Consider the following 13,692-nt stretch of genomic DNA (forward strand, 5'->3'; position numbering starts at 1 on the left):
AAACCATACCAGTAATTTCAATAAAAACACCACAGTCAGATGGGCAGATTATCTGCCCATCTGAATGGGGTGTTGTTGTTGTTGTTAATATTAATATTTATTACTATATTTGTTGTTGTTGTTGTCACTGCTTTTTTCTGGAGGCATGCAGGGGTATGCATACCCCTAAACATTTTGTGAAGCATTATTTCAATATGAGTAGGAAAATGAGAGTACCCTTAAACATTTTTTTTAGAAAAAAAGCACTGGTAGTTGTTATTTTAAGGTACCCATCTCCTGGGGCTCGGTCTGAAACAGGTTCGACATATCTTAACCTCTCACAACCTGTCTTTGGTGCCTTTCTTTCCTCCGGAGTGCTATTTGCTACGATCTCAGCCTCTGGGAGTTACGTACGTACTGGGAAAAGAAAACCACGAGCCTCTTTGTTCCGGCACCAGGGGGCGCTGTTTTATCACATGTGCCGGGAACAGGTTTTCTCTTGCGCTATCCCCATAGAAATGAATGAGCCGGTGCTCCAGAATGCAGAGTCGATGCAATCTCCTGTTCCTTTCAGAAGGGCTTGCGCAAAAATAGGCCTAGTGGTAGATTGTGCTAATTCTTTCTCGTTCTTATCTGTTCAGCCTCATCTCTGCTGCTGGGCACCTCTTGGGTACTTGATAGGAGGGACTGACTCTCTTGAATGGTTTGGGTGGGAGGGTGGGGTCTTCTACTTTTATAGCTATTTATATATTTCTTTATTTAAACATTTATATCCTGCCTTTCTAAAACAAGCACACACAACAGACACAATGGTTCTTATCTAGCTGGCGATCTTTCCAAAACCAGAGGCGATTCAAAGAGACGCATTCAAAGCTGCTGTGCTAGCTTCCCATGTGTTATCAGCGCTGCAGAAGAGATTTTAGCCAGTTTGACTGTACAGTGATACCTTGGGTTACATACGCTTCAGGTTACAGACTCCGCTAACCCAGAAATAGTGCTTCAGGTTAAGAACTTTGCTTCAGGATGAGAACAGAAATCGGGCTCTGGCGGCGCAGCAGCAGCAGGAGGCCCCATTAGCTAAAGTGGTGCTTCAGGTTACGAACAGTTTCAGGTTAAGAACGGACCTCCAGAACGAATTACTTAACCTGAGGTACCACTGTATGCTGATGCATAGTCAATCCGCATGACGTTTGGGGCCATGGTTCATATGTGCACATGCCGTATATTACTTTGTAATTGAACTGCAAGTCCCAGGTGGCTGTGATTACACTACGTGGTCAAGTCCAAAAGCCCTTTGCAGTTTGTCCGCCTGATTTAACTGCTAGATGATGATGATGATGATAATGATGATGATAATGATAATGATAATAATAATAATAATAATAATAATAATAATAATAATAATAATATATTTATACCCCACCCATCTGGCTGGGTTTCCCCAGCCACTCTGGGCACCTTCCAACAAAAGATTAAAAATACATTAAAACATCAGTCATTAAAAAATTCCCTAAACAGATGTCTTCTAAACGTCAGATAGTTGTTTATTTCTTTGGCATCTGATGGGAGGGCGTTCCACAGGGTGGGTGCCACTACCAAGAAGGCCCTCTGCCTGGTTCACTGTAACCTCACTTCTCACAGGGAGGGAACCGCCACAAGGCCCTTGGAGCTGGACCTCAGTGTCCAGGCTGAATGATGGGGGTGGAGACGCACCTTCAGGTATACTGGACCGAGGCCGTTTAGGGCTTTAAAGGTCAGCACCAAGACTTTGAATTGTGCTCGGAAATGTACTGGGAGCCAATGTAGGTCTTTCAAGATCAGTGTTACGTGGTCTTGGTGGCCGCTGCCAGTCTAGATGCCACATTCTGGATGAAGAATTCTTTGTAACTTCCAGCTGACAGCCAACTGCTCCACAAACAATTCTTCTTTTTAAGAACAATTTTATTGTAAGTTTTAAAACTACATTAACCAGTAAAATTCAAACTCATTTATAAGAAAAGGCAAACCACAACTGCACAGAAAAGAGAAAGAGAAAAAAAGAATAGCGAAAGGATAACTAAGAAGACCCTTTATCACATTTATATCGTGCGTAATGTATCATTTATCCACACACAGAAAGGCAGACTCCACCAGCTCCACCGATAATTCTGTGTGACATAAAAAAAGTGGCATCCTTCTATCTAGAGTAGCAGGTCTTGGGCATTTTTAAAAGCTGCGTCTCACCATCTTAAGCCATGCTGAGCACATGCACCTATTTGGGTTCCGATGAAGTTTCCACTTTCCATTTTTTGCTCATGAGCTTTGCAGGTGGCAAGAATCTGCCTTAAGCGTCACACAGATAAATATAGCGTCGCACACGTTTAAGTGCATCATCGCTCTGGATGGAGGACTTTGTTGAGTCACTTCTACCTCTAAAAGTAGTCCGGGGAACCTTTCCTTTCGGCCCTGCCCCGGATAACCTCATTTACTGCGATTCCCTTCGCTGCCTCCCGTGGAGTTTTTGCTGTGTCACACTGGCAACCTGACCCAGGCCTGGAAATCAGGAGTGGAGCCACGCACCTTTACCCCACAAGGGGGCAGAGTAGCTTTGGCAAGACAGACCGCGGCAAGAGCTGTGGGCTTCGATAATCACAGCGCTGTGTAGAAAGCTGAAAGTCGGACTCCTTTATTGGCTCCATCTAGCTCAGTATTGTCTACAGTGATGGACAGCAGCTCTCCAAAGTTTCATAGAGGGGAGATGCCTGGTATTGATCGTGGGACCTCCTGAATGCAAATTAGATGCTCTACCCCTGAGCTACAACATACTCTCCAATGAAAATAGGTAAAGGTAAACGGACGCCTGACCATTAGGTCCAGTTGTGACTGACTCTGGGGTTGCGGTGCTCATCTCGCTTTAGTGGCCGAGGGAGCCGGCGTACAGCTTCCGGGTCACGTGGCCAGCCTGACTAAGCCGCTTCTGGCGAACCAGAGCAACGCACGGAAACGCCGTTCACCTTCCCGCCGGAGCGGTACCTATTTATCTACTTGCACTTTGATACGCTTTCAAACTGCTAGGTTGGCAGGAGCAGGGACCGAGCAACGGGAGCTCATCCCATCACGGGGATTCGAACCACGACCTTCTGATCGGAAGCCCTAGGCTCTGTGGTTTAGACCACAGTGCCACTCGCGTCCCCAATGAAAACAGGGACATCCTATTTCATGGGTATGCAAACGAAGGCTCGGGGGCCGGATCCAGCTCAATCGCCTTCTAAATCCAGCCCACGGACGGTCCGGGTATCAGCGTGTTATTACATGAGTACAGTGGTACCTTGGGTTAAGAACTTAATTCGTTCTGGAGGTCTGTTCTTAACCTGAAACTGTTCTTAACCTGAAGCACCACTTTAGGTAATGGGGCCTCCCACTGCTGCTGTGCCGCCGGAGCACGATTTCTGTTCTCATCCTGAAGCAAAGTTCTTAACCTGAGGTACTATTTCTGGGTTAGCGGAGTCTGTAACCTGAAGCGTATGTAACCTGAAGCGTACGTAACCCGAGGTACCACTGTAGAATGTTTCCTTTTATTTAAAATTCATATCTGAGTTATTTGTGGGGCATAGGAATTTGTTCATTTATATATATTTCTTCAAAATATAGTCCAGCCCTCCACAAGGTCTGAGATACAGTGGACCAGCCCCCTGCTAAAAAAGTTTGCTGACCCCTGTGACCTATTCCATAACATATTGTTGTTGTTATTATATTTATACCCTGTCCACCTGACTGGGTTGCCCCAGCCACTCTGAGCGGCTTCCAGTATATAAAAACGTAATAAAACATTTAAAATCTTCCCTATACTGGGCTGCCTTCAGATGTCTTCTAAAGGTTGTATAGTTACTTATCTCCTTGGCTCATAACTCTACACCCTCTGATGTTTCTCTGACGAAAACAGGGACATCCGAAGGAGAAGTGGAACATTCCAGGATCAAATCAGAAACTGAGAAGGCTTTTGTAAATCCAGAAATGGAAAATAAGGACACCTAGAGGGTCTGCTACAACGGCCTTTCCCTGCAAACTGGATTAGGTGTGAGGAGGCCTGTTCACACTGCCATTTTTGCAGTGCATGATGTCCTCAGCAAATTTCTCTCAAACGGAGGCGCACTGTAGTGTGCTGAAAGTGGGATCCTATATGTGTGGGCAGATGTGGCAGCTACGCATTCCCCTGGTTATTTGAATTAAGCTTTGAGCAAGGGGTTAATGCAGCGAAATGTCATGAATCAGAGTTGCTGAGGATATATTTCAGTGCCGGATTGAAATGGGTCCAGCTTTGTCCAGACTTCGTTACACTTCAAAATGCACCACCGCACCAGTGCCCAGAAGTAATGTGCACTGGCTTGAATGGGACTTACTCCCAGCAACCTGTGTGTAGGATTGTTGCTGGGGAACAAAGCAATCCCAAGCCCTGAACAGCGAGGTGGAACGAAACAACGCAACAACCACTGCCATCAAAAGTCTTGCTAGCGCAGGCTGACCAGGACACAAAAGGGGGTGTTGTGTTTTTCTAATTTTTTGCTATGCCAGCTCCAAGCTAGAAGAAGCTGAGAGGTCTGAGATGGGCCCCTTTCCAGGGATGAAGCACCTTAGAATCCAGCGGATACATGTCTGGCTATGCTCCACCTCATAACATCTAGTTTCACAGCCTTCCACTGGCCAACACCAGTGGGAATGTCCGCGCTGGTAGTGTTCAGTCTGCAGCGCTGCCGGTGCCGCTGGGTGGAGGGGCTCCCTGACCATAGCTGTCAACTTTCAGATTTGAAAATAAGAGATCAGCAGCCTCACCTGTCCCGGGGACAGTCTACGGGATATCTAACAATCTGGGATAGCAGCGGGAAACGGTGCTGGAATAAGGGAATTTCCTGCAAAAAAAGGGAAGGTTGACAGCTATGTCCCTAACCCTAGCCCACAAAGGCTAATACAACCCAGAGCATGGGCGTATCTGTAACATCCTAAATCCACCCAACAGCAAGGATCAGGGTGTTAAGTTTGCATCTTAAACTCTACTTATTACTGGAATTTGGTTTTGAAAAAGTTTCCAAACCGCCCTTCGCCCAGTGGATTCCAGGGCAGTATACGAAAAGCTTAAAAAAAGGGGATTAATATAAAATACAATTAAAGAACATTTTTCAGAACTAAGAGGCAGCAAATGCTATAAATATGTTTATTATATATTTATTATTTAGCACGGTAATTATGAGGACCAAAAAGAAAAACAACACAGCCTACTTTAATCATCATCAGCTAAGATAATTGTGCTAAGCGCAGAAACAAGTTAGTTCACTGTTAACTGTCAGACAGCGAAATTAACTTTAATCCTTTAAACGTTTCAGCAATGTCAGGGAAAGTTTCTGTAAACGCAAAATATTCGTGGAACTACTGTTCTTTGTCACATTTATACTGAAACACCAGGATCAGCCTATAATTTTGTAAAACGTGAAATTGTAACCGAAATCAAGCAAGGTAAGAAGCAGCGACTATGAAAAAAGGCAGTTGCACACCATTCTTTAAGTATCATCACTTCATGGGATACTGGGCTGTGGTAATTTCCAGACGACCGGTTATTCCACGTTCATATTAATTTGGACAATTTGCAGAGATTTTATTCCCTTAAACGTTGATAGAATTAAAACGACATACATACATAAGCACGCACACAATATTAAATCCACCCAGACATGCATCGGGCACCCCTTCTGCAGAGACACACTTACTGGAAGCCCTTAAGCATTATCACTAATTTATTATTTGGCAGCACAAGTTTTCTGAGTACAGAGTTCGGGAGTCCCTAGTTTTGCGGATGAAGGAGAGGAACTGCAGAGGAGAAAATGCGTGACCCTTGGGGGGGGGAGAGAGGTTTTGGGGGAAAGCTGGGGGGGGTCCTAGTTTCTGACGTAATCCCAATCCCCCTCCCAGCAGACAATAGACCCCATTCATCCTTCTTCCTCGCCCCCCGCCCCTCTCACGATCTGTTCACACACAAAGAAACCCATTCAGCGCCCAAGAGGGCCCAGCCGCTCTCCTGCCTCTGGTTGGTGGATTCCCCCGTCACTCATTCCATTCCCCCACCCGAAAGGGGGTGTGTCGCTGCCCCCTTTCAGCCTATCTTTGTCTCGCTGTCAGATTTCGCCCCCCCCTCCCCGCCACCAGCGGCGCCGCTGCCACTCCCTCTTTTTTGCGATTGGCCGCGATGGGCGTGGCCACGGCACCGGGACTCCGCCCACCCGCCCGTGGCTGCTCAGTTGCGGTTGGGCCTTGGAGGTGTCAACATCTCTCTCTCGCTCCTATCTGCTAAGGTACAGTGCAGCCTTGTCCAGGGCCCTCTTCTTCCCTCTGCGCTGCCCTTCTCTCCTTGGTCGAGTCTCTCTGTCTCATTGACGGCGGCTGGCAAGGGGCTCTGCCAAGGTCTGGGGAGTGGGAGGGACAAGGGGGTCCGCGTGCCTGTGCATTTTTTGCCTTAATCATAGTAGCGTGCTCCAAATTGTTGATCGGGTTCCTTAGAGGGGTTGATCCTTTGTGGGGTGATCTTGCTTAAATGTGGCACTTAGCATTGCATGATGGGGAGGGGGTGGGTGGGGATTTGTTTAGATTTGTCTTCTGCTCATCCCCAGATGATAAATCAAGTTTCCCCCGCCCCCGTCCACCCCCCGATCTTTCTGCCTCGGCTTCTGCTGCTTCTGATCATGTTTTCTCTGCGGATCTGTGCGCCGGTGTTGCTTCCTGCCCCTTTCTATGTGTCCAGCGCGAGAGCGATGCGTGGCTTTCCATCCCTCAATCTGTTCTCTTCATTCCCTTCCCTATGTCTCTCCTATACATGACTCCATCTGCCTGCCCGTCCCTCCATCCATCTAGCCCTTCATTGGTGGCCAGCCAGAGAATGTCAGCTGCTGAATTTCTGCAGGGTTCCTTCTGATGCTCTCCTCCCTCCTCCATTCCCGCCTACACCCTATTCTGGGCTTTGCTCAGGTATGAATATGCAGTCCTTTCTTGCCTTTGAGCCTGGGACCCGGTAGCATTAAATAAAAACAAACTCACCCCAAATCTACTGAGGATGTAAATGGGATGGAGGCAACTATTCCTGCCAAGGAGAAATACCTACAGCACTGTACTGCAAAGGCCTCTGGTAAGGTGTTTTTGCCGAGGCTTGATGAGTGGAAACAGAACCGTTAATGTAAAGAGAAATGGGGGGTTGTAAAGGGGACTTAATCCGAAGAGGTTTGGAATGACAATGGAAGATGGCACTGCAGAAGGATGTGGAATATGGGTGCAGGTTGTAAGCCTTGTACACCTGGATTTACTGGCAAGAATAGGCCTGTCTTCCGTCTCCCAAGGTGGCTTGGCAATGCAGGCTTCCCACTGCAAAGAGTTCTCTGCAAGAAGTGGAATTCTCAAGGATAATGTGATTCTGTGTGGCCTCTACATTTCTATATATCTGCCATGCTCTAGTAGCGGGGAGACCGTTGGGTGGTTTCAGCGGCTGAATGTGTCACCCAGTGAACCGAAAGCATGATTGGATGCCTGCATTCATTGCACATTGGGATAAAGGTGCTGGAATTTCTGATTATTATGCCCAAAATAATATAAAGCATTTCAGGAATGCAGCTGAGTGTTTTCATGCTGAAAAAGTGAGGTATTTGTAGTTTGGGGTTTTGTTTTGTGGTGGGTTTTTTTTTGGTGATTTTCTTTTGCATGTGTCTAACCTCTAATTCAAGACAGCTGAAAGAGCCATCTGAATTTAATCACGCCAATTACAGAGTTTTATCTAAAAGTCCACCAAAATGCTCAGATTTGATCTGCAAATCCGAGGAATGCTTAGCATTTGGAACTTGCTGTGTCAACAGAATGGTGAATTCCAGAGGGGTGTGTGTGTGGCTGTGTTAGTCTGTTGTAATGAAAACAGCAAAGAGTCATGTGGCTAATGATTTTTTATTTTTTTTGTGTGGCATAAGCTTTTGTGGACTAGAACCTAATTCATTAAATGAATTGGCAAAATAGTTGCAACCCTTCCATTGGCCCAGTTTGCATGTAACACTAAGCTAAACCATAGCTTAGTGTGTGTGATCAAATCTTGCAAGAGCCTGGAGAGGAGATACTTGCCCACATTGTTCCTCTTCTGTTGTTTCGCTGCTGTGCTAAGCCAAGGCATGATTTAGCTCAGTGTGTCATTCAGGTCCAGGCTCATGGTTTAGCTGTTCCAGGCAAACCATAAGCAATAACCAAGGTTTGTCCTAAAGTCTACAGCCAGTGGTTTGCCTAGGAGAGTTAAACCAGGAGCCTGGACTTAGGCAACACAACAAACCATAGCTTAGCTCAAGTGGGTACGACCTCATCTTTCAAGATCCTGTACACTTGATCATGATTTGGCTTAGTGTGGTGTGTGAATGAGGGCATTGTGTGCTGTGTGTGTTCTAGTGTCCCTCACTCCCTTTAAATGTCTGAAGGGTTTCTTTTGACAGATGATTTGGTTTCTGGATTATATGACCCTCAACACCCACCCACCAGGCCTTTCATACAGTTACATTCATCTGTTCTTAAAACTGAGACATGCAAGTGGGAAAGGCAGAATTACTGAACTAATGAAAAGTTGAGGATGCCTGTTAGGTTGTGGTTTAGTACAGAAAGTTAATATGTTTGAGTCTTAAGAACCATCTTTCTTTTATCATGCCTGCCACTCAACAAAATGTGGGATGCGTCGCTCAAAAGGCATTTTCTGGCCATTAGTTAGCAGCCAGGAAGTGCTTTGTGTCCAAAGAGGCTGTCTGTCTGATTTCATAACCCTGGAGAGGTGAATATTTTCAGCTGAAGTGGGCCAGTGGAAATGGGGGTGGCGGTGGGTTTATTTCCTGATCCTTGATGTCACATGTGTTTTTCATATTTCTGTGAACTGTGGCCAGAGATTTAAGGCAGACTTTTTTTATGGGGAAGGTGGTAGAAGAGGAGTAGTTTGAGGAGACACATGGTAATTGATGTTGGGAAGTTCAGCAGTGGGCTCCGGACGGTGAGCATTTCATTCCAAATTCTTGAAGGAGAGAGGCCTGCAGGGGTGGTTGCAGTGCTGTACGTAATGCTAGACATTACACAAATCAGAGAGGTGTTTTTCCTTTAAAAAAAAAAAAAGAAGAAGTTAATTCCAAGTAATCCTGGTTTCATGTTGAGCTGGGGCTAGAACTGAGAGAGATCTGGTTAATTTCCTTTGCCCTCCCCACACAGCCCTGTCTCCTCTGGACTTGAGCACCAAACAGTTATGTTGTCGGCAACCCGGTATTTATAGCTGCAACGGGCGCCTTTACACCACGGAGGCAGCCTGCTCCCTGCCCCCCACCTCCCAACCCTCCCAGCTCAGTCCTAAACTTGGAACAGGGATTTTGGCAGAAAGGTCTGGATACGTTGGGAGTCATATGAGCTGGCCGGCAAAACAATTAGCAGGCGTGTCGTGAGCTCTGCAGAAAGGGGTGGAGGGGGAGAGGTTATGTGGGAAGACGCAAAAGTGGCACACACGCCACACATATGTGGGGAGTGACACACATTCAAGTCAGGTTTGTTATTTCACTCTGTGACTGTGATAGTTATAAAGATAGTGGCCGTCACCCCAGAGAGGCCCAGGGTTCTTGGGAGTCCTGGCTCCCAGCCACTTGGCTAGAACCCACATAGCTCCCCATCCTGTTTCCAGATGAATCCAGGAGAGTCCTTTCTCCCTGTCCTCTTGCTCTGATGCAGGCTTCCCCAACCTGGTGCCCTCCAGATATATTGGACGCATCAGCAAGGCTGGCACCTCTGATGCATCTGGTGCCATCGTTCCTGTCACATAGCTCAGGACTGATTTCTACAAACTCTTCTGTGTTCCTTCCTTACTTGCCTCTTGGACAGGTATGGAGACCCTGCAGCCGTTCAGGTGCTACTGAACTACAACTCCCATCATCCCTAGCTACTGGTGACACTTGTGGGGCTGATGGGAGTTGAAAGTTAGCTGTATCAGAGGGGCAAAGGCTCCCCATGCCTCCTCTTGGGGAATCCAGGATGCTGGTCTCCTGATATCTCTTATAGCCTTCTCTCAAGAAAGCCAACTATCCTGACTCCCAGATTCCTCCTGCCTTTAAATCTTGGCTAGCCAAATAATGAATTGAGCTTCATTTTGGAAATGGGTGGGGGAAGAAGGTGGAGAAGGGGCTGCTGCTGTACCCCATAAGGAAAAGGGCACAGAATTCCCCAGGGGCCCATATGGTGGAGTCCTAGAAGGGGAACTGGTGACCCATCTGCACTACACATTTAAGGCGGTATTATACCACTTTAAGCAGTCATGCTCCCCTAAAGAATCCTGGGTAATTTGTCAAAGCTGCTGAGGGTTGTTAGGAGACCCCCATTCCACTCATAGAGCTACAGTTCTCAGAGTCTTTTAACGCTCAATCCCTCTTCCCAGGGAACTCTGGGAATTGTAGCTCCCTGGAGGGGATGGGGATCTCCTAACAACTCTCAGCGCCTCTTAACAAACTAAAGTTCTCGGGATTCTTTTAGGGAATTGGTGACTGTTTAAAGTGGTATAATACCGTTTAAAATGAATTGATCAGATGGGGACGCGGGTGGCGCAGTGGCCTAAACCACTGAGCCGCTTCTAGGGCTTGCTGATCGGAAGGTCGGTGGTTCGAATCCGCCCGATGCGGTGAGCTCCCGTTGCTCTTTCCCAGCTTCTGCCAACCTGGCAGTTTGGAAGCACACAAGTGCAAGTAGATAAATAGGTACCTCTGCGGCAGGAAGGTTAACAGCGCTTACATGCGCTATGGCTTCTGTCACGGTGTCCCGTTGCTCCAGATGCGGTTTAGTCATGCTGGCCACATGACCTGGAAAGCTGTCTGTGGTCAAATGCCAGCTCCCTCTGCCTGAAGCGAGATGAGCACCGCACCCCAAAGTCGCCTTTGATTGGACTTAACTGTCCAGGGGTCAGGGGTTTTTTTTTTTAACCTTTATACACTTGAAATGTCATGAGGCCTACCTGGATGTGGAGTGAAATGGCATTTATATAGTGTTCATTGACCTTGCAGTGTGGAGATGGGGGTCCTTTGGCCCTTCAGATGTTGGACTCTTCAACTCCCATCATCCCTGACAATTAGCCATGCTGGCCAGGCCTGATGGGAGGTGGGAGTCCAACAACAGCGGGAGGCCCACAGATTCCCCACCCCTGGTTTAAGTTTTATGTAAACCACCCTGCAATCTCAATATATTCAGTTAAACACAGCAAAAAAAGATAACGTAGAGATGTGCTCTCTGAAGGGTGTAGGTAAATGTATGTATCTGAGCCAAGTATGTCGGTTTTACAGATAATTCTTGAATGGATGGCCCCCACTTCCTGTTCTGACCAGCTGTTCCTCTTCCCCTCCCTGCAGAGGCAGCTGCCATAGTATTTTACCTCAGAAACACAGCACTGGGGGTAACATGGCTGCTTTCACGGCCTACTCTCCCTCCCTCCGTGCCCATAATCCCTAAAGCAGTCATGGAGCTTTGGGGTGCAGCCACCATTGCGCAGCCTGAAAGTGCCATGCTATGTTGATATCTCTGCTCTTGTCTCTCTGCTCTCGGTCTTGTAAGTTAAAAAGCAGAGAGAGGAGGGATCAGCTTGCAGGTTCAACAGAAGCTGCAGTGAGGAATTGGTCCCTGTGTTCCTCTCCCTTCCACACCAAGAGATACCGTGGCAGGAATATCTGCTAGGACTCAGCCAAGTACAAGAAGGATTTGCTTTGTTTGCTGTCACTGTTTCCCTTGGGCCCCGAGAGCAGTTGCGGTGACTACGGCTGTGCTGCTGAGTTTGTGTTGCCTCAAAGAGCCTGAGATCCTTGTGGCAGAGGGCAGATGGAGAGGGAGCGTTAGCAGTGCTGAGACAGCTCTCCATAGACGCATCTTCCCTCCTCCTTTTGGTAGCCTTGAAAAGCTAAAACCACTGAGAGAGGTGTGGCATACTTTTGTCCGTGGTCCTTGCTTGCCTAGGAGAGTCAGTGTGGCATACCGGTTAGAGTTTTGGACTAAGACTTGAGAGATCGGGGTTCAAATCCCCCTACCCACACACCCCAGCCATCAATCTCACTAGGTGACCTCAGGCTGGTCACAGAGAGGCGGAGAATCATGTATGCCACCTTGAGCTCCTCGGAGAAGAGGAGGGCTACAAATGTAGTGAACAAATAAAAACAATTTATTTTTTTGTTGCTTGGTTTGTTGGTCGGTTATTCCGCTGCATTATGTGGACGGTGTTAGAAATTAGCCAGGTGCGTTTTACGAATGACGCAGGTCCAATTGTGACCATGTGGGCATCTCTCGGTGCCATGTTCGTGACTGGGGAAAGCAAAATGTCACTTAGAGAAGGATCTGAAATGTTTCCCTTGAAGCTTGAATTTGTTTTATTCTCGGTTGTTTTATACAATATTTTAATGTGTTGTAAACAACTTGGAGATTTAAAAATATAAAGTGGGTACCTGAGGTACCACTTTAGCTAATGGGGCCTCCCGCTGCCGCCGCGCCACTGGAACACGATTTCTGTTCTCATCCTGAAGCAAAGTTCTTAACCCAAGGTACTATTTCTGGGTTAGCGGAGTCCGTAACCTGAAGCGTCTGTAACCTGAAGCGTCTGTAACCTGAGGTACCACTATTATTATTATTAATTGCAAAAAATGGCACCTAGACATTCCATTGCAGCAACTGTAACCTAGGTTTAAGGTGCCATTTGGCGATAAGATTATATATTTGCGTTTCTAACACTGCGTGTCAAATGGAAATCGTTCGCTTGGCTTGCTTTCGGCCAAACGCTGGTCAACTTTGTTTGCTGAACACAAAACAAGTAAGGCCTGTGAGTGTGTGTTTGAAGTGTCTTGGAATTGTAGAGTGTTCCTCCCTAGTCAACGCTGGTAACGGGAAACAGGCCTCCTTGGTTTCTTGGGAGGTGGGTGGGGGGGCTATGATGTTATGCTAGGAGGAGGTGGGCAGCTAGTTCCCATCACTTCTGCCTTTGCTTTGGGTTGTTGCCACAACAAGAAAGTTTGACAGGTGAGAAGCAGAAGGTGATGACTCCCAACACAAATAGGTTCGAGCGGGTGGCTGAGAATCAAGCAGAGCGTGCAAGTCAGGCACCGCCTTCTGGGGGTTTAAGGAGCCTCCGAAATTGGGGAGGCAGCCACACCAAAAATATTCCGGTCATCCCAAGCAAAACAAACTCCTGTGGCTATCTTAACTAACAATTATAGGACGATTTCATCCCACGGGATGCTGCTTCCCGCTCTTAACCCATTCGAGCCCGTTTCCCTATCTCTGCCCAGGGTTCCTCCCCCTGCCCTCCATCTCTGCCTCAGGAGGAGCCCTTCCGGCCTTGAGTGCCCAGGAATCCTGGCTCCCAGCCTCTCCCTCCTCGAGCAGTAGGCATCAACCACTCCCTTCTCGCTTCTCATCTTCAACCAGCTTTGAAGATGAGATACTTCAACTGGCACCTCTGCACAGATCTGCGTTTTCTGCCTCTTTAGCCATGCCGCGCCCCAGAGGGAGACGCATTTGGAACCAATTACCTCTGGGCATGGTGCCACTCAGTGCGGCTTCCTTTTGGAATATCCGGGCCAGATCAAAAACCCACAGGGCCTAAAAGCCCTGCATGTCCCCCTCCGCCCTGAAATTTTTCAGTATGGTGCAAATGTCTAACCCAAATGTCTCTTTATATTT

The 13,692-nt window shown here is 47.4% G+C and overlaps 1 protein-coding gene across 13 annotated transcripts in view; it reads left to right on the forward strand.

Moving 5' to 3' along the window:
• Positions 1-6,227: 6,227 nt before the first annotated feature.
• Positions 6,228-13,692, forward strand: part of LOC114607974 (uncharacterized) — a 63,339-nt gene continuing 55,874 nt past the window's right edge. For 10 of the 13 annotated variants that reach the window (XM_028751670.2, XM_028751672.2, XM_028751678.2 and 7 more), the window contains exon 1: positions 7,051-7,126. In XM_028751670.2, coding sequence (XP_028607503.2) covers positions 7,066-7,126 — 61 coding nt within the window. In that variant the 5' untranslated portion in view covers positions 7,051-7,065. Of the gene's footprint in view, positions 6,300-6,390; positions 6,409-6,855; positions 6,970-7,050; positions 7,127-13,692 lie in introns of those variants that run through there. The other 3 variants (XM_028751675.2, XM_028751674.2, XM_028751677.2) reach the window with 3 other exon arrangements.

Source organism: Podarcis muralis, chromosome 13 (assembly GCF_964188315.1).
Source record: "Podarcis muralis chromosome 13, rPodMur119.hap1.1, whole genome shotgun sequence".
In the NCBI taxonomy this organism is placed as follows: Eukaryota; Metazoa; Chordata; class Lepidosauria; order Squamata; family Lacertidae; genus Podarcis; species Podarcis muralis.